The sequence below is a fragment of the Lytechinus variegatus genome, chromosome 7 (genome assembly GCF_018143015.1).
Source record: "Lytechinus variegatus isolate NC3 chromosome 7, Lvar_3.0, whole genome shotgun sequence".
NCBI classification, from domain to species: Eukaryota; Metazoa; Echinodermata; class Echinoidea; order Temnopleuroida; family Toxopneustidae; genus Lytechinus; species Lytechinus variegatus.
In genome coordinates, this window is record NC_054746.1 from 42,019,327 (window position 1) to 42,041,287 (window position 21,961).

The following is a 21,961-nucleotide window of genomic DNA, read 5'->3' on the forward strand; positions in this document are numbered from 1 at the left end:
GTCCACTAAGGCTAAGACTAAGTTAATAAAAAAAAAACCTGGGGCCTACTGCGAATATAAGTGCTATTGCTAACTGCTATGCTTACTCACTGCTAAAATAAAGCCAATATGGACGATGGGAAGAGGATTTCAGCTTATGCCGCATTCAAGGTAAGATTAGAAGTCTAGAAGATCTTCTTCCTTGAACAACATGAACAAGCCCAAGTCCATGAAGTCAGACAAACGAAGACTGAACTTGTAGTTCCTCCAAAATACTCCTGATGGAATTTTAACTAAAATTTGCAATCCGGCTGTGCATGTGATTTAATTTAAATTGATTTGAAGTCTATTAAATTAATTAACTCATCTTTTTAAATCTTTAATTGATCATATCATATATGTTTATTGGCCCATGAGACATGTGTCATGGTATTTCGGCATTATCGTGATCGAACCACCGTTTACTTCATACAGCAGCGCTTTATTCAGTCACACGCACGGTTCCCTATTTCCACTTCCATTCACTTTGTACACAAGTGCGCGTACACAAATCTACGAGTGGTTCCCAAAACCACGATTTGGCCGGTATTTATTCATGATCTGGTGAGAACTAGCCAGGCCAGGAGGCTTCTAGAGAGTAAAAACCATTTACTAACGTAAGGTTACTCTCATACGAAGCCAGGTCTTCTATTCTATACATGTGTGTGTACCACCAAAAAACCTGAAACTTTCGCCCCCAAGATTTCTACTTTCTCTCTAAAAGATCTAGCCCTAAATCATGTACATGGGATAGTCTACAACTTCGTTTCCGACATTTCTACGCTATGGATTTTATTTTTAGACAAGAATTAATTTAAAAAATAAGAAAAATATAATGAAAAGAAGGAAGGGACTTGCCCAATGTTTACGCCGCCATCTTGTTTTCTATTGTTCTTCACCTTCGATACGGATGCTTGCTATGTTAGACAGCTAGCAGCCGTCTGTTTCGAGGATTTTTTAAAAACATTTTTTAATTTTATGAATTTCTCCTCGTACACAGACAGCTCGCTATCGTGCAGCCACCATTAGGGGACTTACAATGCAAAATCCCTCCATCGGGGCTCTCCAATTTTTGTCTTTAATGAATCAAACTTGAAAATTAACGCAACCGAAATGCAAATTAATATTCCCTTTTGGCATTAATTGCCAAAAAACAGAAAAAATCAAGTTAAAAGGAATAAAAACAGTGACTTACCTTGGCTGTCGCGCAACTTCACTTAATATTTTATCCGAACTTGATACGGCCATTGAGTCCCCTGTACAGATTTGCGCAGGAACTTTGGTCTCTCTATTTGGTGAGTGAAGCCAACAGAGTTCAGCTGAATAACCAACATAACAGAGACCGAAGCTTTTGGTCTACCTACATGTATGTCTGGATTGATGTTGGGACCACTGATGCTGCTCCGAATCAGTCCAAGTAGCGACGGGAAGTTAGTTGGAGGATCCTAGAGCAGCGTACATACATTTAGAGCCAAGGTCCGGAAAGTCCATAGGTGAGTTGTCGAGGCCATCAAAACTCTGGACACAAAGTCCAAACATCGCAAACACGCTGAATGTCGGAGTTGACACATTGGAGCATAGAAGTTGGTACTCGGTCATACTGCGAGAACTGCACCCAGGCTGGGGATCACATTAGAGGCGGTATCCCTCACAGGCTGGTAGGTGGAGTCATCATGGTGTTGGAGGACACTGGAATTCCTCATCCTGGACAATGATCGCTATGGCATCAACCACAAAAGAGTTGGAGTGAGCAACACCATGCTGGCATATATGGACATCTGGGTGGGGGGGGGTCCTTGGGAAACCAGGGCATCCTCAAGCTGAAGACAATGTGGTGGATCCTGAAGTAGATCAGGGATGGTAATGGGCTCAAAGCAATCCATATTCCATGGTGATTAAAGGAATGGTCCAGTCTGGAAATATTTATATCTAATGAATAGAGTAAAATTCACCAAGCAAAGTGATGAAAATTTGATCAAAATCGGATAACAACAAAGTTATTGAATTTTAAAGATTTGCATTATTCCGGTGAGACAGTTCTAGGCATGTCTTTATGAATATTCATTTGATTTTGAGGTGGGCTGATTCCATATCCCCACTTGTTCTTTTGTCTTTTATGATATGAAATTAGGTTTATTCAAAAATTTTCTACCAAGAACTAAAACAATAGACAACTGATTAAGTGCATTAGTTATTTATTGCCGCAACTTATTTCATCATAATGGAGACACATCATTTACATATGTATGAAAAAAATGAAACATTTATGATTTCATATAATATAAGAAAAAGGAAAGTGGGGATGTGACATTATCAGCCCACCTGATGAATATTCATGATGGTGTGCATAAAACTGTTTTCACAAAATATTGATAAACTTTAAAATTCAATAACTTCGTTATTTGTTATCTGATTTTGATGAAATTTTCATCACTTTGCTCTATGAATTTTACTTTATTTATTTAGATATAATTAATATTTTCAGCCCGGACCATCCCTTTAACTTCCGATCAGCACCTGGATCAATGGCTCGAGTTGCGTTAAATGGAGATGACTAACTGCGAGATGCTGGTTCGAGCCTATACACATGCATTTGACGCATTGTCATGGCAATGGAGGTACTGGTTGTTTGACTGATAGCGAGATGGAGATCGGCTTGTCTATCAATCGAATGTGTGAACTGAAAACAAGCACTTGTATGTGAATTGAACATGCGCTGTTCGGGCGTGTGACAAGGACACATCGTATCTACCGAGGCCAAGTGCAAGAGCCTATCAGCTCTGTCAATTTGTCAATGCAAGCAGAAGTAGAAACAATCTGGAAACCAGGAGTACTGCCAGCGATAAATGCCAAATCTTTAGAAGTTTCATCTCTCTGATGAACAAATGTAGCGAAAAATGCTAACATCATCAGCGCAGAAACAATGAGTTCATGACCTTGGAAACAATTAGGCTCCAATGAACAGTCATCATTAGAACAAATACCCGGATTACTTTTCACATGATCATGAGACTCCTGATCATCAATAGCTCCATGCACTGCTGACAACTCAGCAGCACAACCATCAATACTTTCAGACTGTGTAACAAGGTTTGGTAAACCTAAATCTACAGATGATGCTATAAACCCATCCATCTCAACACTAAACCTGGAAGTATCGCTAGTGTGAATAGGCCTACTCCAATCACCGTTATCTGTCACTCCAATATTATAGCCGTAATAAAACACCTCATGACTACTATGATGGTGGGCCCCAAGTCTGCGCACCTAACAATCTGAGTTGAGATTTAACATGAATTTCTTATTTCACAAAATCTTTTTGTTAATAGTGTTCCTTAATGTTATTAAGAGTAAGTGTACCAAATTTCTCATTAAAAATTAAAGAAAAGAATTTCTTGAAAAAACCTCGGGCAGTCATTTTCAGATTGAAAAAAAAAATGGTATCCCATGTCTGCGCACTCATTCACTTTGCACACGATTTGGGGATTTTGATGAGAAAGGCTGCATTTTGAGGCCGTCACATGAAATGCCCTGAATTCATTATTTTTCCACCATTTTGAGTCGGATTTTTTTATGAATACCTGTCTATATATATCATGTGTGAAGTTCGTGCTCTGAGCCCGGAGGGGCCATTTACATTGACGAGTGGATACCATGCGCGACCAAAAAAACACGTAAAAAGGATGTCTTTTTCACGATAGGGCACGTTACGTACGTAACGTGATAAGGTGCCAAAAACACAAAAATAAGAAAAAAGGGTATCTATTTCGCTAGGAAAATTACGTGTTTAGGGTCTAATTTGCGGGGATAATAAAACAAAATTAAAATGTTTTATAAAGGATGTCATTTTTGCCCCAACACTTCGTGTTTAGAGTCCGATTTGCACGAGGTGTAGAAGTGGGGTCGTAACCAAATAAGGTAAAGACGACCGAAGGAACCGTAACAATAAAACATTCCTGTACTTGTTTAGGGGTCAATTTCAGGGATCATTTGCCAAGAGTATCGTTTTTGTTTCCAATACTTGTTAAGGGTAGGGTTTTACACGCCAATACTTGTTAAGGGGTTCATTTTCAGAATATGGAAATTACTTGTTTAGGGTGCTTTTCGAGACCCCTTGGTCGCGCATGGTATCCACTCGTGAATGGAAGTGGCCCCCCCCGGGGCTCTGAGCGTATCTTCTTTTACTAGAATCGCGCAGATACGCGGGTGCGCAGACTTGGGAGACCGCGCAGACATGGGGGAACTGACCATACTTTCATCTCCTAGAAAAGCAATGCTATCAACTTCATGACTGGAGATACCACCTTCGTCCTCATGTACAAAGCTCAACTCATTATCCTTGGCATTGTCTTCATGTTTATTTTCATCACTTCCCTTATCACATCTCAACTCATTTTCATTGACATTATTTTTCTCACTTCCTGCACCATGTATCAATTCATTGTCATCCAATTCATCTTCAAAACTTTGACTGACACGATATTATTTGGTCATTGGCTGGAATGTGACTGTTGAAACCAAAATGTATGCAAACAAGATTCCATATGTCTGCAATTAAGTGAAGTACAATGATCAGGCAAGAAGCTGAAATTTGCCCTAGCATGAGATCCAGAACCACAACTTTCTGAGCGGCTGTCTTACCGCCAGCTACTTCAAAGGGATCGTCAACAAAACCCTGTAAGGTATTTGCCTTTGACTTCCTTTGCCATGAAACACCCTCAGATAGAAAAGGCGAAAAATCAGTATATGAACACAAATTCATCAGTAGACTACGCTTCCTCTCTAGGAAGAATTCAGGAGACTCGTACCGACTCAACCTGCGCAACTGTGCGGGCGCTTCCGCTGGCTGTGTCATCGTATCGTACTATACGTGAGGCTATCAAAGCGTTACCTGTGTGTCTGTAACGCTGATGGAGCAATGAATCAGCCAGTTCAAATTGCAAAAATCACTACAGCAACGTATTCAATTGTCAATGCATGACCCAGTTTTGGCCTAAAAATTCCTATGTGGCGGGAAACGATCCCAGCGCTGACACCATGACAATAATGAGGGAGAAATACCACATCAGATTTGGGATGCAAAATGATCACATTTATTCAACAAGGCCTAGGCTGAACATGCCGGCTAATATTCAATCCTACGGTAGCTTCAAAATAACCAAACACAAATACTGGTGCTGAGTGTTCAACAACACAACAATGTGATACTGGTACTTCATCACCTGATTTCACAATTCAGTATCAATATGTAAAACATGGCAGAACTTGTAGACTGAAATAGATCTAAAGTTAGAATCTATGTTCATTTTCTGGTGGAGGTTCATGTTCACATTATGAGCACCACTTTTATGCTAACTAGCTTCGGGCATGAAAATCTTAACAAAAGACAACAATGCTAAGTAGGCCTACATGTACTAACTAAAATAGAGTATGAGTGCTGTAGTCTTCAACCCGTGCAGACCCAGATGCCTTGGTACCCATGTATGCATGCCATATACCTTGAATAATTTACAACCCAAGGCCAAGGTATCAATGAATTCTTTGGAATAGGATATTTTACATGAGTGCATAATTGATTGTCGCTTGGTTTTGAATGTGAGGCTGAGAGTCCTGTATTTTTCCAATTATTTAGAGCTTTTTCAATGATAGAGATTGTATTCATGAATTTGATACTATTGCATTTATGTAAGCACAAAACCACTGTTTATTCAAGGAAAACATGAACAATGTTTTGAGACTGAAGACATAACCCTTTGATTTGATGCTTTGTGTGAATGTGTTTTTTGTAGAATGTATGTTTTGAGAGAATCCACTCAACTGATAGTAGATACCTGATTGCTTAAAAATGAACCTCCTACTTGCTACTTATTATTAACAGGCCAAGCAGAATGCAACACCAAAGACTGAGCATCATGGGAAGGTTGAGAAGCCAGAGACATCTACTCCATTTGTTGGTCTCATCAAGCAGGGACGAGGTAAGCTGAAGAAGATCAGAGAGTCTGCTCGATCTAAGAAGACCAAGAAAGCTGTCAAGAGATCAGAGGGCATGGCAAGGAGGTTGCAGACAGAAGATATGGATATCGATGACAAACCAGGTTCTTCTAAGTCATCAAGTCGAACACAGCCTACAAAAACGGAAGGTATGTTTCAAGGGCCAGGGGAGTGTTTAAGAAAGATTTTGTCAGATGTTGTATACGACAAATCCTGTTTTATCTAACAGTTTCCATATTAACAGAGATACTCAGCCAATCAAAATCAAGTAAAGTTGTCGGATATCCGACAACTTGTCTGACAGAAATATTGATGAATCACCCCACAGATCTTGGATTTATGCATTCTTAAAATGAGTTGTCATTATTAGTTGTTGAAAAAGAACGTGGACATAGCAACTTACCTCCTGTATTTGGTTAAATCTATTTTTCCCAGTCAGACCGCAGGTCCCTATTCTAATGAGCAAAAAGGCCAGATTCATCCAAATCATCTCGTGGCTGAATCCTCCTCCTTCCAAAATCTTGTGATTCGTGAGATTTTCTTTCTCTAAGAATTTACCTGTTTTAACCTCAAGTTAAATGAAATATTATTGCACCATCAGATAGAGTAAAAGTTATTCTTTCATATTGGTCATTTATTTTGCATACAATATTTTGTTAAATAAGTAAATTTCTGGCCTGAAAGTGTGCCTCAAATCTGGAATTTCTTCCTCTGTTTTCTTTTGCAAATTGTGCAAAACTTTTTATTTTGAGCCTCGATGATATCTATATCACCATAAAGCTGAACTTCTGTACTTTCTCACAATGCCACTCTTGATATGCGGCACCTTTTAATCGGGTCAAGATCACACTTTTCCCACCAAGGTACAAGACGAGATTTCTGAAATTTTGTACTTGCATGAAATCCAGAGTCCTGATTGGCTGGATAAGGTTCACAGAACAACAGGCGCGGGGTATTTGAGGAGATTACCACATGGGAAGTGTGACCTTCCCACGAACCCAGGCACTGGAACCGTTGGAATTTGCCACTGGGTGGTCTCTTTGACCAATCAGAGTGCAGTATTCTTGTTTTCAAACTGCTTTATGTACTTGGCAAATGAAGTGTGATCTTGACCCGATTAAACCAATTCTTATTTTGAAACCTATATCATTTCAAAGCATACATATTCAGCTTTATCATGATATAAAAATCATTTGGGCTCAAACATAAATAAAGTGTAAAAATAGCAGCTTTTGTCAGGTGAAAATATTTATTTTGTAGCATATTTTAGATCAAAATTTTAACCTATATTACAAAATCTTTGAATAAATCCAAACACATGACCTGAAAGAATGATTCTTCTTTACAATGGTATCAAATTTATGAAATTCGATGCACAATTAGAGCAGCAGTGACCGAATGAAAAGAGGTGTTTTGGTCCACATCAAGCTCATTAAATATGCAAAACAACTCAAGTCATGAATATCACTTGGATGAAAGAAGCCACTTTCTTGGGACCTGCAGTCTGACTGTTCCCCATTTAGCTATTAGTAGGACTGAACATAAATTTCTCAAGCATAGCGTTAGTATATTGTAGATTAGTGAAGTGAATTTTTTAAGATTTGATTTTTCATATCCTACATATTCTGGTGAAAAAATTCATGCCAAATCTATTGTATGGTAAATTGCTAGATACAAACAAATCACAGTTTTTCTTTGGACTTCCAATGATCTATTCCAGTAAAGAAGAGGAACCGTACTGTAGAAATAGAAACATTTGATTACAGATTTTGAGAATCATCCATGTTCATGAATTATTCTTACCAGCAGATCCCAAGCCCAGAGAAAGTAGTCGGAAAAAACGTAAATCACCATATACTACAACCCCAGAAATGGGGAGGAGAAAGAATATCACACCACCCTTGCAGCCAACAGAACCAACCGCAAAACGTCTCAAGGTATGCTATCACAAAACATTTAAATGGACTATAGTTAGTAAACCTTGCATGCGTTATATATCAGGTTTCCTCTAAAGTCCACTCCAAAAGGAATACCTTTTTCTTTTTTTTTTAAAGATCAATGAAGTTTTGAACAAACAAATAAAGATTAAAAATTCATAAACTTTCACATTTGAAATGCCTCATTTGGGTGTGAGGCCTACGTTGTTACTGTAAATTCTGTATATTGATAATCAGACAATTTTACATACCGGTATGCAATTATAGAGGAAGTATTCAATTCAATTCAAATTTATTTCACCAAAGCATTACAAAAATTGCCATTGTACTTAATTTACATCGTATTGCTTGGTAAGTTGGTAGATAGCAGTCATGACCTTTATAAATTGTCAACCTTACAATGTTATATAGATTGACATATGTACTTAATTGACCTGAGAATGGAACAACAAAATTTTATCAGATCTGTTCATATTCACATATATATGAAAAAAGTCAATCAATAAATCAATCAATCATAAACCGTGAAACCATAGATGTTCTTGATGTACATAAAGTAAATTGAATATTTTTTCCACATCATCACCACTTTCACCATGATCATCATGACCCCACTTGCCATTATGATGATGATCATTTTCATTATGAGTTGTCATCTTCATCATCTTCATGTTATTTGCTGTTATTTTCATAATACATTCTTGTAGTACTTAATACAATTATTTGTATTTTATCTGAAAATAGTTTAATGACAATGGGAAAGATAGCACCATAGCTGGGTCATCATCCAGTGTACCCGACAACCCATTGAAGAGAGATAGTCTACAGCATGGTAAAGATGTCTTTGCATGGCTCATATCACCATTCAAGGTTGAGGATTATTTCAAGTAAGTAATAATGATGATGATCCACAGCATTTATATTGCGCCATATTTCTGTTAAAAACATTCATAGGCACAGGTTCATCCAGTTACATATCTGCTGAAATAAGTGAGTTTTGAGAGACGATATGAAGAGTACAATGTTGTCAATGTTGTAAGTACATCTTGAAACTCAGATTTGCTCAGAAACGCAGATTCAGTTGATATAATGACATATTTGAATACGTGTTGATTTATGAAAATGCCGAAATACAAGTAGTTTGATGTGAGTCGACATTTATTTTTTCTTGAAATAGTCATGATCTTATGAAGTCTAATTCATGATTTTATCCATAGAGATAAGCTATTGCAGCAACTTTACTTTTCAGGCTTCATATTGTACAGCACATATGGGACTGTAATATGTTCCAGTTACATTTCAGGCCCAGTTATGATTAAAATCGCTGATAATGAAGATATTCTTGTACCATGTTATATTTGTTAAAGTGATTGGTTAACATTGGTTTGACTTTTTAAAAATCTGAGCTAGAAGGTCACACTTGTCACCTGTGTCTGTGATATGTTACAAAAATGAAGCCCAGAAAAAATTGCGTTCAAAAGTAATTATTTAGTGCTTCAAAAATTTAAATATAAAGTGACCGGAAACACCATCTTAATTTCATCCCATACATTAATGTGTACTATTTAGGCGCCTAGAAGACGCCTATTTACAAAATCGGGGTTTGCCTTGTAGTTTTAGCTTTTCATTCTCAATAATGGTTGTTTTCAGGGTTTTTAGTTCTAATACATGCACTTGTACAGTACACATGTTTCATCTTGGTTTGAGAATTTTTTAAATCGGCTGCTCACAAAGTTAAACAATAACTTTAAAGGCATTCAGTAAAAATATTCACATTTTGTCAGTAATTAACATCAATTTTTTTTTCAGAAACATATTTGAAAGGAAACCTCTGTTCTTGAAGCGACATAATAAGAACTATTTCACAGATATTTTCAGCTCAGAAGAACTCAGTGATATTCTAAAAGAGGTGAGTATTTTTAATAGAAATATCGAGTAGATTTTAGAATAAGCCAATAAAAAATGTTATAGAATGAATCATAATTTCAACATATTATAGCACTGAAAATGATCAGAGAAAAAAACTTCCTAAGTATATTATGTCAGGATAAAATGAATAATTGGTTTTATCCTTTCATTTCCTTCTTCCTTGAAAATTCATTTTCAATATGCTTTAGGACACACGTCTTCATTGCAGCACTAATTAGGAAGATTGAAATGAACACTCAAATCTTTCAAAGCCAATAAGATGGGCATTGTGGTAGTCAAAAGAGTATCCAAAACATTGATCCTTACTGACCTTAGATATTTGAATAATATATTCAAAAGAGAAAAAGAGAAAATATTTGATATTTCAATGTCAAGTCATGTAGGCAAGACAGCCAGGGATGTCCCACTTGTTGAACATCATGAGAATGAAGGTTATATTTAACTATTATTTTTTTTATTCTGCTTCTGTTATTATTCAGAATGATTTGCAGTTTACTCGTAATATTGATGTGACCACATACACTAATGGAAAGCGAGAGACGCATAACCCAACTGGCAGAGCACAACCTCAAGTAGTGTGGGACTACTATAGAGTAAGTCAAGTATAAAGACAAATAGTCAAAGTATACCGCAAGAAATTCCTACAAATCTCTATCAATACTTTCGAGGTAGATACATTATATATTTATAACTTCTCCTTGTAAACGCGATAACTTTAGGCTCATATAATTTGGTGTGTATGATACTACTTAACTAAGGGCTCATATAATTTAGTGTGTATGACACTAGCATGGATCCCAGGAAGCCTATCGATTTTGAGGTCAAAAGGTCAAGATCACAGTGACATGTTTTCATCTTACCCTTCTGAAATCCTTATAAACGCAGGCTCATAAAATTTAGTGTGTATGATACTAGCATAGATCCCAGCAATTCTATTGGTTTTTAGGTCAGAATGTCAAAGGTGAAGTCGCCACCCTCCACTTTTCTTTCTTGACCAATAACTCCATTTTCTATGTTACAGGCGGGCGTATTATGTGCTCGCCTTAGCGACTCGTGTTAGAGAGGAGAAAGATCTAGTGTTTGTAATCTTTCAGAAATTCAGAGTAGGAAAGTGTATTTACCTTTGTATAGAATAAAACAAAAATTGTATGAAGCATCTTTGAAAAGATTCCAAAGATTGGATATGATTTTCGGGTGAGGAAGCCAGAGATGTATTCCATATTCAATGACTGGTCTGCAGAGTGAATAGAAAAATCATTTAAGAATTCAGAGATTCCTTGCTGCATTCAAGGAATTAATCCTGCTGGTTGGGTGTTTCATAAAGCTGTTCATAAGATAAGAGCGACTTGATGAACGACTGGTGATCCTTTCTGTTGGTAATTGATATACACCATTGATGATGGTTTAGCGAGTAAGAATGGTTTACCAGCCGTTCTTAAAGTCGCTCTTAACCTACGAACACCTTTATGAAACATCCACCTGGTACCCATTCACCTCACCTAGGTTGGGTAGTGCACAATCTCCTGATTGAAAAACAAGAGTTGTAACCACTAGACTATGATACCTCAACAATAAAAATCCTTTTGATCACACTTGACATGTTACGCCACATGAAGTTGGTATGAAGTTGGCACACCAACATTGCATATCATCCTTGATTTGGGATGACAAGAGAACTATGATTTAGGTAGTTTTGATTCTGAGAGTAGATGAGGAAGAGAAAGTCAGAGAATGCCTTAGAATGTTATCACGAGATAACAGTCCACTATGTCAACTTTCAAATCTGGAAGCACCCTTTGGCTAGATTGGAACAATGGCAATGACAGTAATTGAAATGAAAAAGTCTTGATGGTTATCTGACAGATTTTACATAAAACTGATCTCATTACTGAATGAGGATATTTTTGTAAAGGAAAATTTGAATTATTCAGATTTTATATTTTGCATGTTTTAAATTGGTTGTCTTTTTCAGAATGGTTGTTCAGTAAGAATCCTCAATCCTCAAACATATTCCACCAGAGTGTGTCAACTATTAGCAGCTCTACAGGAGTTCTTTGGATGTTTTGTGGGTGCTAATATGTAAGTTTTATCAGGAGACTTCTCTAAAATAGTTGGCATGCCAACCTATAAAGAAATTTGTTGTGGACAATATATTACTTTATCTATCCCTAATAAGACTCACCCCCTCAACTATTGTTGCATTAAATCTACAAGATGAAAAGCTTGTTCCACCTTGTTTAAGGATCTATTTCTTGTGACCCTAATCTCTGAAGAAGTTTACATGTCTAGAAGAAGGGTTCATACTGAGTTTGAACATGGCATCTTTTCTGGAATGTTTTGATCATTAACAAGTTGTTGCTCAATGAAATTTTAAGTGAAGTTCCATTATCAATGATATTGTCAATGAATTACATTTATTGAGGATGATTTTTTTTCTTCAGTTACCTAACTCCTCCAGGTTCCCAGGGATTTGCACCACACTATGATGACATTGAGGCATTTGTTCTTCAACTAGAAGGCAAGAAACATTGGAAGTTATATAACCAGAGATCACCATCTGAAGTGCTCCCAAGGTTCTCAAGTTGTGAGTTCTATGTCTATTCAGAATTTACAAGTGGTATGCTCACGGTGTTCTTGCTGGATATGCATTTTAAGAAGACCTGAGGCCTGTTGCAGGAAGAGTTGTGTTTAAACGCAAGTCAAAATATCAATCGCAAGTCCCGAATATGGGTGCTTCATTGGCTGAAAATCAAGTTGGGCAAGATTTTTTGAGTTGCGTTTGATTGCAACTCTTTCTCCAACGGGCCCCTGGGCCCTGTGCTTGGGTTCAGGGAGAAATAAATCTTTGAGAAAGCTGAAATCTCCTAATGAAAAATATGTATCTACCAGAAGTAAAATAGATATATTGAGAGGAATGCAGAGGGATTTTGTATCGTTGACCTTCATAAAATGCAAAATATCCCCCATACTCTACCAAGTTCAATACATAATTTGGTCTGAAATGAAGAAAAGCAAAAAAAAAAGGATATCAATAACAGCTTAGGTGGCTCTTGCCCCTCTAAAGGTTCCACGAAGAAGAAAAAGAAATATGATTGATAGGGTAAAACATCTTCATTTGTCAATATCTGTTACAAAATTAAAATTTTCAAGAACAAAATATTTGCTTGCTTTCTTGCATTTTTTTTCTCTATACATCATTTTTTGCCCCCTGAAAAAGAGGGAAAAGTCTTCTTATCCCTTCATAGAAAATCATCACCCCCCCCTTGCCTAAAGTATTATTCATGTAATTTTATAGGCATGTACGTTTTATGTAAACTTGAATTTCAGCCAACTGTCCATTCCAATTCTAAATCAAGCAGGTATACGAGGCAAGAACACAATTTCTTGAGAGAATTTATGGTGAATGTAGATTCTATAGCATTGAAATAACCTACCTTCATGTAGGTGATCTGTATCCATGCATAAGTCTTGTCTTCTCGTTCATCTTCCAGCAAACTTCACTGATGCAGATATTGGAGAGCCAATCTTAAACACAACTCTTGAAGCAGGTGATCTTCTTTACTTCCCTAGAGGTGTCATCCATCAGGTAACATATCTTACATTCCAATTTTTGTCTCACCTGCGAAGCAAAGTGAGACTATAGGCGCCGCTTTTCCGACGGCGGCGGCGGCGTCAACATCAAATCTTAACCTGAGGTTAAGTTTTTGAAATGACATCATAACTTAGAAAGTATATGGACCTAGTTCATGAAACTTGGCCATAAGGTTAATCAAGTATTACTGAACATCCTATTAGAGTTTCATGTCACATGACCAAGGTCAAAGGTCATTTAGGGTCAATGAACTTAGACCATGTTGGAGGAATCAACATCGAAATCTTAACCTGTGGTTAAGTTTTTGAAATGTCATCATAACTTAGAAAATATATGGACCTAGTTCATGAAACTTGGACATAAGGTTAATCAAGTATCACTGAACATCCTGCATGAGTTTCACGTCACATGACCAAGGTCAAAGGTCATTTAGGGTCAATGAACTTTGGCCGAATTGGAGATATCTGTTGAATTCCCATCATAACTTTGAAAATTTATGGATCTGATTCATGAAACTTGGACATAATAGTAATCAAGCATCACTGAAAATTTTGTGCAAGTTTCAGGTCTCATGATTAAGGTCAAAGGTCATTAGGGTCAATGAACTTTGGCCGAATCGGGGGTATCTGTTGAATTACCATCATAACTTTGGAAGTTTATTGGGCTAGTTCATTAAACTTGGACATTAGAGTAATCAAGTATCACTGAACATCCTGTGCACATTTCAGGTCACATGACCAAGGTCAAAGGTCAATGAACTTTGGCCGAATTGGGTGTATCTGTTGAATTACCATCATAACTTTGAAAGTTTATGGATCTGATTCATGAAACTTGTACATAAGAGTAATCAAGTATCACTGAATATCCTGTTTGAGTTTCAGGTCACATGATCATGGTCAAAGGTCATGTAAGGTCAATGAACTTTGGCCATGTTGGGGTTTTTTGGTGAATAACCATCATATCTCTGTAAGTTTATTGGTCTAGTTCATAAAAAGTGGACATAAGAGTAACCATGTATCACTGAACATCTTGTGCGAGTTAGAGTAGTATTCAAAGTCAGCACTGCTGCTATATTGAACCGCGTGATGCAGGTGAGACGGCCAGAGGCATTCCACTTGTTTATATATGTGTTCACCCAGAAATTGATCGCAACACCTCTGATAATGTGAATTTGACTTCAAGGAATCAATTATATTGAAAATACAAAGAAGGCATTTTGGTCTCTCCGTTTACTGTTACTTAAGTGGAGAAAGAAATCAAAATAGCTATACTTTCCTTTTTTGACGAAAAGAAGCAAGTACATGTAAGATATCAATCAAACTGATTTTGTGGTGTTTTTATATTTTTCCTACTGGTGAAATTTTTAAGATAAATACTCGTCTTGCTCAGGAATAGTAATGATGATGATAATAATAGTAGTAAACCATTCTGTTTCATGTGATCATTGTTACAAGGATATGCTATATTGTAAATACAAGTTGAGAGGAGACTAATAGAAGAAGTCAAGGCAAGAGCATTCATTGCACTTTTTGGTTTGCAAAGTCATTATTCTGTGGTTGATGTTTTCAGAGAATGCAATGTTGTATGAGTGACCATGGAAGTGTTCTGGAGGTCGCTTGTGACACCATTAACTTTTTTTTGCTAATTGCTATGATTTGTCTCGATTTCAAAATGAATTCGTACAGAATCCAATGAAATGACCACCTAGGTGTCTGTTTGTAGAAATAAAAAATATGTGCCAAAGGATTCTGGAAGAAATTGTGTAATTGCTGAGAAATTAGCAAATAAGCACGGGATTCGGGTCAAGCGTCGGGCCGACATTGAAAGCAATAATAATACACTGTCCCACGTGCGTTTATCTGTGTTGGTGATCTTCAGTGTGAACATTTTTCAGTGTAGATTTCAAGATTTCACAAAGTTCAATTCATGTAACTGTACTAGATCTAGATCCTCGATATTCTGACAATTCAGCCCGGTTTTACAAACATCCTCGTGAAATCAGTGTTTACTGCAACTACTGGCATTTATCTTTAAAAAAATATGATATTTAAGTTAACTTTCATAGGGAGGGGTAAATCCACTCCTTTGGAGTTTTCTAAGCTTATTTATTGTTTTATTTTATCTAGGCAAGCACTCCATCTGAGACCCACTCCCTTCACATAACAATATCAGCATGTCAGAAGAATACATGGGGTGATCTAATGGAACATGTTCTTACAAGAGCACTTCATGTTGTAAGAGAGGAGAATATTGAGTTCAGGAAATCTTTACCTACAGATTACCTCAATTATATGGGTGTGGCTCATCAAGATCTGGTAAGATAGGAATATTGACTGGCCTCGAGGGAAAGCCAACGACAAAATCATTGGCTTGAGTCTTTAGACGAGGCAATATGTTTTTTTTTTAAGGACAATGTATTTGATTTTTTTTCTCTGAAAGAGGAGCAAGTCAATATTGTTATTAACTACAGCTGTATGATGGGTAATTGAGGCTACTATTTGTAACAATCTGTTTGCTTGTCAATTCTTCAGGCTATTCATGAACTTGATGAAGTAATTTTGCTACTTGATTGTGCATAGGGTGCCCACATGCAATTCTCATATAAAAATCTTGCGCTTTAGTTTGATTAGCTAGGATTACGTGCATGTATTTTCATATAGCCGCACCACGCTTTATCTTTGTTGCATTGCTTCACAAACTGGTTTCAATCTGATTTTGTGAATATTGAAGTTAGCTATCAAAATCAGTTCCTACTGCACAAGTGCTCTGACAGTAATCTGGCAAATGTTGTTCAGTGTATCTGTACATTATTCCTATGGGCAAAACATGGAAGAGGGCAACATGGCAAATAATAACTTCTTTGTTCTTGGATTTGTGACACAAAGATGAACATTTATTTATTATTTTTTATTATTATGCTCATTTGATTTCTGGTCACTTCTTGTGTTAAATACAGGACATGTTCTGGTCTTTTCTACATTTTGCCTTACACAATATCCATCTAACTTAATAAGGGTCTGTTTTCTTTCATTACAGAATGGACATTTTGTACATTTTGTTACATTGTAATGTATGATGTATTTTGTTTCTCTTCTAGGGTAATGCCATTTGAAATCTTCTCAAAATTTGATATTGGTGTATGCTCTATCAAATTAATTTTTGCTAAAATAAGAAGTAAATCTGTAATTAAACACTCGTTATAACTGTTTTATGTAGGATGATGACAGGAGACAACCATTCATGAAGAAGATTGGTGACCTATTTTCAAAGCTCCTAAAATCTTCTCCAGTAGATGCTGCTGTTGATCAGATGTCTTTAGAATTCTTCCACACCAGTCTTCCACCTGTTCTTGAAGAAGGTATCATTTCAATAACCATTACATTATTATTGAGCAATGGATTAACTTATACGTACTGGAAATTGATAGTATGTGAAGGATGCCTAAGCCAATATGCCTCGATTGGAATCACTATTGCGAAAACAATAGAGATGAAAAATATACAGAGAGACAGTGGAATAGAGGAGGGATATCATGCATGATGTAAACAATATACCTAATGGCTCTAGAAGAATTGATTTGAGATTTGATTAAGTGTGTCTAGAATTTTCTAATTTGTGAGCCAATTGACTGAATATTTATTCATGTTAGACTCTTAGATGGTTGATAGCAATGAATGTTTATCATTATGTATTAACAGCTGAGGAATCCTGCTGTGTCTTTGGTGAAAACGCATCCTGCAAGAATGGTCAAGTATCGGGTTTAGTTGAGCTAAGTGAAGATACCCAGATAAGGCTACTGAGAAGGAACATCCTTAGACTAGTCCCTGAAGATGACAAAGTCCTAGTCTACCATTCAGTAGAGAACTCCAGGGTTTATAAAGAAAAGGAGCTTCAGTTCATTGAAATACCTCCAGAAGTAAGTGCTATCATTCAGTCTTTACTCAGAAATACTCTCTAATTCTGTATTAAATATTGTTAAATAAGTTTTCTCAATGAGTAAAAAATGCAATGGTCTTCAAGAAATTTATATTTAGGCCTATATCTTCATGCTTTTTGTACTGGTATAAAGAATACTCTCTGTGATAAGTCTACTAGGATTTAACAATGGCCGTTGAGTCAATGCATGTATAAATTGTGTGTGCCAAACTATCGAGATGAAAAAACTAACATGCTCAGTTATTAGTTTTAAAAGGTAGGTATTTTGACTGGTCTTTTTCAGAGGTATTCAATTCTTCAATTAGTTTTCACTTGAATTTCATCTAATTTTCATTATTTTACATTGTTTGGCTTGCTTAACTCTAATGGGTCAGTTTGACACCCCCCGGATCTTGGCCACTGATCACTGTAAAAACTTGCACATGCGTAGAGCCAGGTGTAAACTACAAGACTGTATAGTAAAAAAAATTATAAAAAAGAAATTTCAATTTGTTTAATTAATTAATTAGGCAAAATAAATGTTGGAAATTTTGTATGTTTTTGCGCACGAGATGAGACGAGAAGGTGATGATTATAAAATTCCGATATAATATATTTATTCACCCATTCTTGATGGTACAAAAGATGTAAGAACTACTGAAGAAGCATGAATATGGAATATCGATGAGTATACAAGTGAAGAAATATGAATAACAAAATATGAAAACTATAGGACTCGTTTGTTCACAATGTTTCTATATTCTTGGACCAGTTGACTCATGCCATTTCTGGATAAGAACGAAGTGGGTGTGTTTAGGAAGGTGAGAGTTATAGAGAGACTGGGAAAAAGAGAGAACCAAGTATTAAGAAGAAACCTTGATTCCGTAATGGTCATTTTCATGGAAGAAACCTTGTGAGTGTGACGTGAACAAGTGGACATAAACAAAGTTGTATTGGGTTAGTGAACCCTTTTGATTACAGTTCAACTAATATTTCTTATTTGAAATTATATGTTGATTATTTCTACTCGTACATTAGCATGATTAATTAGCAATGAGATTTTTCGCAGAATTTGATCTTATAATTTTGTAGATTATGCGATGGTTAATGCGCATGCTAATTTTTGGCGCGATCATGTGATCGATGGCAGAGATCATCTTAGGCATTGAAATAGCCCAGTCTGTTTAGGGCTTAACTTTATTTTGCTTGCTGTGACCACTTGAATGTGTTATATGTGTAATATTAAACCTCCTATATATCTATTTTGTTAATCCAGTTTGCACCTGCAGTAGAACATCTTATTCACAGTTATCCTGACTATATCCCTGTGAGCACTCTGGGTGACCAGCTCGAAGACACTAATGGAGAGAATGCTGATGTAAGTACCAATAATAATAATAATACATATTATTTCTATAGCGTCTTTTCCATTTTGATTAAATGCTCAAGGCGCTTTGAAGGGAGTAAGACATAGAAGTAAAGAGAACTAAGAGAAGTACACAAAAAAGGCCAATTTAAAAATGAGGAAAAATGACTGTCTTCAAACCTAGTACCTGCTGGTGAACAAAAGCAATTTTAGGTTGCCCTTAAAGGATGTTGCAGAGTTTGAGTTCTTCAGCTCCTGTGGCAGTGAATTCCACGGGGCTGGTCCGGCATGAGCAAAGGCTCGATCGCCCCAGGATTTTTTAGATAGTGGGATATGCAAGAGACTAGATTGGGATGATCGCAGTGTGCGTGCAGGTTGATAGTGGTGTATAAGAGACTTGTTGTAATCGGGTGCGGAACCATTGATGATATGATGGACCAAAAGTAGAATTTTGAAAACTATGCGATCCTTTATGGGCAACCAATGGAGGTCTTTAAGAACAGGAGTGATGTGATTGTGTTTATTTGACAGAGAAATTATGAGAGCTGCTGAATTTTGAAGTTTTTGAAGTCGGGTAATTTTGGAGTTAGGTATATTAAAGAGAAGACTATTACCGAAATCGAGACGTGAGGAAATGATACATACAATACATGAATGAAACTAGTTGATTTGTATAAAACAACAAAATCAAAGAAACAGATCAATGAATTTTGAGAAAAACTGAATGAATTATAAGAAAAGTATAAGTATTCGAATTGTGAGATCCATCTATCAGCAATGTAATCAAGATGTGTGATGTCACACATGAACAACTTTTTCATTACTTCTGTACATACCCTTTAGTTCATAATGTCACTTAAATTTTCTCTATTATCAGGTTTATCAGTAGTATTCAATGGGAGGAATACAGTTCCATAGATTGTATGAAATATCAGGAAAAGAGCAAAAAAGAGAAGCTTGGGTATTTTTTTTCTAGCTCATCATCACTTGTCACATTGCCAATGGGAGGATCCCGTAGCATTATAGTGTTATTGACATTCAAATGCTCAATTTAGTTTGTAAAAAAAATCAAACTTCATAGGTCTTATTCTTTGATTATTAACACCACTTCCTCTTGTTACATATGGGATATGATATCATCTGATATTCATTTTAACTGGAACGGATGCTTTATTACCATTTCACTTTTTGTCACCAAAGTAAATCTCAAACAAGGAGAAAGACATTATTATTGATAATAATAGCTTAATAATAATTATAACAATGATATGCAACACCACTTGGTACAATGTTTCTAAGTGCTGCATACTATTATTACCCGAGCTTTAGCAAGGCTACAATGATCAGGTGTTCAAGCATTCTGGGAATTTCTTTCTTCCTGGTACCCATTTATAACCCCTGGGTAGGGAGTGGCATATTTAGATAAATGCAAGTATAATTTGAACTCTGTACTTTGTGGTTCAAAGTTGTCTATAGCCTTGCCCACTGAGCCACAAAACCTCTTAGCATCTTTCAGGGTATTGTATGTTTGATAATATTACTAAAATTATTTTATGATAACTTTCTTTTCTTTTCATTCTCTGAACTCTTCCTGTTTTAGCCTGTGGACCTTGCACAGACTCTGTATGAAAATGGCTTATTGATGACCAGATCCAAGTTGGAACCGTCCATGTCATTACCTTCAGATAGACACAAAGATGTAACTATTTGTCAAACAAGGTAGTTAGAGATATAATGATTAATTAATTGATAAACACAAAGTATTTCTTTTTTGTATTATATGTCCATGGCTCTCTTGGATGTGGTACTGCAAATTATAAGCTGTAGATTTACAATACAACAGAGTTTAGATTTAGTGAATATCCACTTGCATTTTTTCCCTTCTTGCCAGAGTTAAGCAAGTTTTCTTGTTGCATACTTTCTTCGGTAGAGTTTTGTGGAGTCTGCATTCATAATTCTAGTCATCATTTTATACTTGGATCCGGTTTTACATATATAGAAAGAATAATATGAAGTGACTGATGAAGTGAACTAAGAAAACAGGATCTTTGATGTCCTTGTACTTTGTGATTTTGGGCCGACCCTCATTTTACACTTTTGAACCAGGAAGTTTGGAAAGCTATGCAATTCAGATCATTTCAAGGAACTGATGTTCTATTCAAAATCAAGCATAAGTTTGAAAAAAAAGTCAATCATAATGGGGGATGCTAGAAATAAAAGTTGAAATTGATATCAGTTACAAATTTACATTGAATCATATGACAAGTGCTTGACTTTGGAACCTGATTTGACATTGACTATTTTTTTTGCTATTCCCACAAGAATGTATTCAAGCAATTTTCACAGAAGAATCATCGTTTACAAACTTGGTAAGATGTATATGTATTTATGTGAATTGTCAATTGAAATTTGAAATGTGTTTCTCTGCCAGAATCATGATTCCCAGAATTGTTTCAAGGCAACAGAGTTGTGATGTCACAGTTTTATTTGAACACACTCTTCTAATTTGAGCCATGTTTGATCATTATTCACAAATTCAAAGAGTGTTAGAATTCAACCAGGATATAACCAAATATACTGTGGAAATGCTGTTTTGGAGAAAAAGCTTTCCAAAGCACGAAATGTATCATGAATGTGTTTTTGTTTCCAAGTTCATTATTTGTATGAACACGGATAGATATGATAAAGGAAGTCAAGAAATGCCAACAACTGTACTTTTGTTTTTATTTACAGGAAGAGAAGGAAGTGTTGATTATACAAATTGTAATTGATTGTGGAATTATACAACTAATAAATTAAATTTTACAGTACTTTGTTGATTTAATCTATACAATCTGTTAATATTCAGGGGATGACTTGATTAAAGGGGAAGTTAATTCTGAAGAAATGTTTTTTGTAAAAATTAGAAAAAATAATAAAAAGATATTGGTGAGGGTTTGAGGCAAATCCATTATAGGTTAAGAAAGTTATTAAAATTTAAAGTTTTGGATTTGTGACGTCATAAACAAGCAGCTGACCCAAATGTTATACAAATATATCAGGCTTTGAGAAAGTATAGTAGGAATTATTTATCTGAGGTTGGACTGGCAATTACTATTTTTCCCGAAGAGAAAATAGTTATATGGCCAGTCCGACCAAGGATTAATTATTCCCACTATGCTTTTGAAGGAAACGCCTGATATATTTGTTTTATATCCGTCTTGACTTTGACTT

At 36.0% G+C, this 21,961-nt stretch overlaps 1 protein-coding gene across 2 annotated transcripts; it reads left to right on the top strand.

The window, feature by feature from the left end:
• Positions 1 to 67: 67 nt before the first annotated feature.
• Positions 68 to 21,558, top strand: LOC121419334 (ribosomal oxygenase 1-like). 2 transcript variants are annotated; one of them, XM_041613749.1, is made up of 14 exons: positions 68 to 150; positions 5,897 to 6,158; positions 7,816 to 7,946; positions 8,691 to 8,833; positions 9,756 to 9,855; positions 10,355 to 10,468; positions 11,848 to 11,954; positions 12,317 to 12,459; positions 13,367 to 13,461; positions 15,594 to 15,782; positions 16,684 to 16,825; positions 17,166 to 17,383; positions 18,659 to 18,760; positions 20,349 to 21,558. In XM_041613749.1, the coding sequence occupies exons 1-14, from the start codon at positions 109 to 111 to the stop codon at positions 20,469 to 20,471; spliced, it is 1,911 nt and encodes a 636-aa protein (XP_041469683.1). In that variant the 5' UTR covers positions 68 to 108; the 3' UTR covers positions 20,472 to 21,558. The 2 variants fall into 2 exon arrangements, with proteins under 2 accessions (XP_041469683.1, XP_041469685.1); XM_041613751.1 differs by having other exon boundaries at positions 7,819 to 7,946.
• Positions 21,559 to 21,961: the final 403 nt, after the last annotated feature.

Bases quoted from the DNA above. Each gene is read 5' to 3' on its own strand.
- LOC121419334 (XM_041613749.1), top strand. From the start codon at position 109: ATGGACGATGGGAAGAGGATTTCAGCTTATGCCGCATTCAAG. The intron at 7,947-8,690 runs GTATGCTATCAC...ATCTGAAAATAG, and splicing joins CAACCGCAAAACGTCTCAAG to TTTAATGACAATGGGAAAGA. The intron at 11,955-12,316 runs GTAAGTTTTATC...TTTTTTCTTCAG, and splicing joins TGTTTTGTGGGTGCTAATAT to TTACCTAACTCCTCCAGGTT.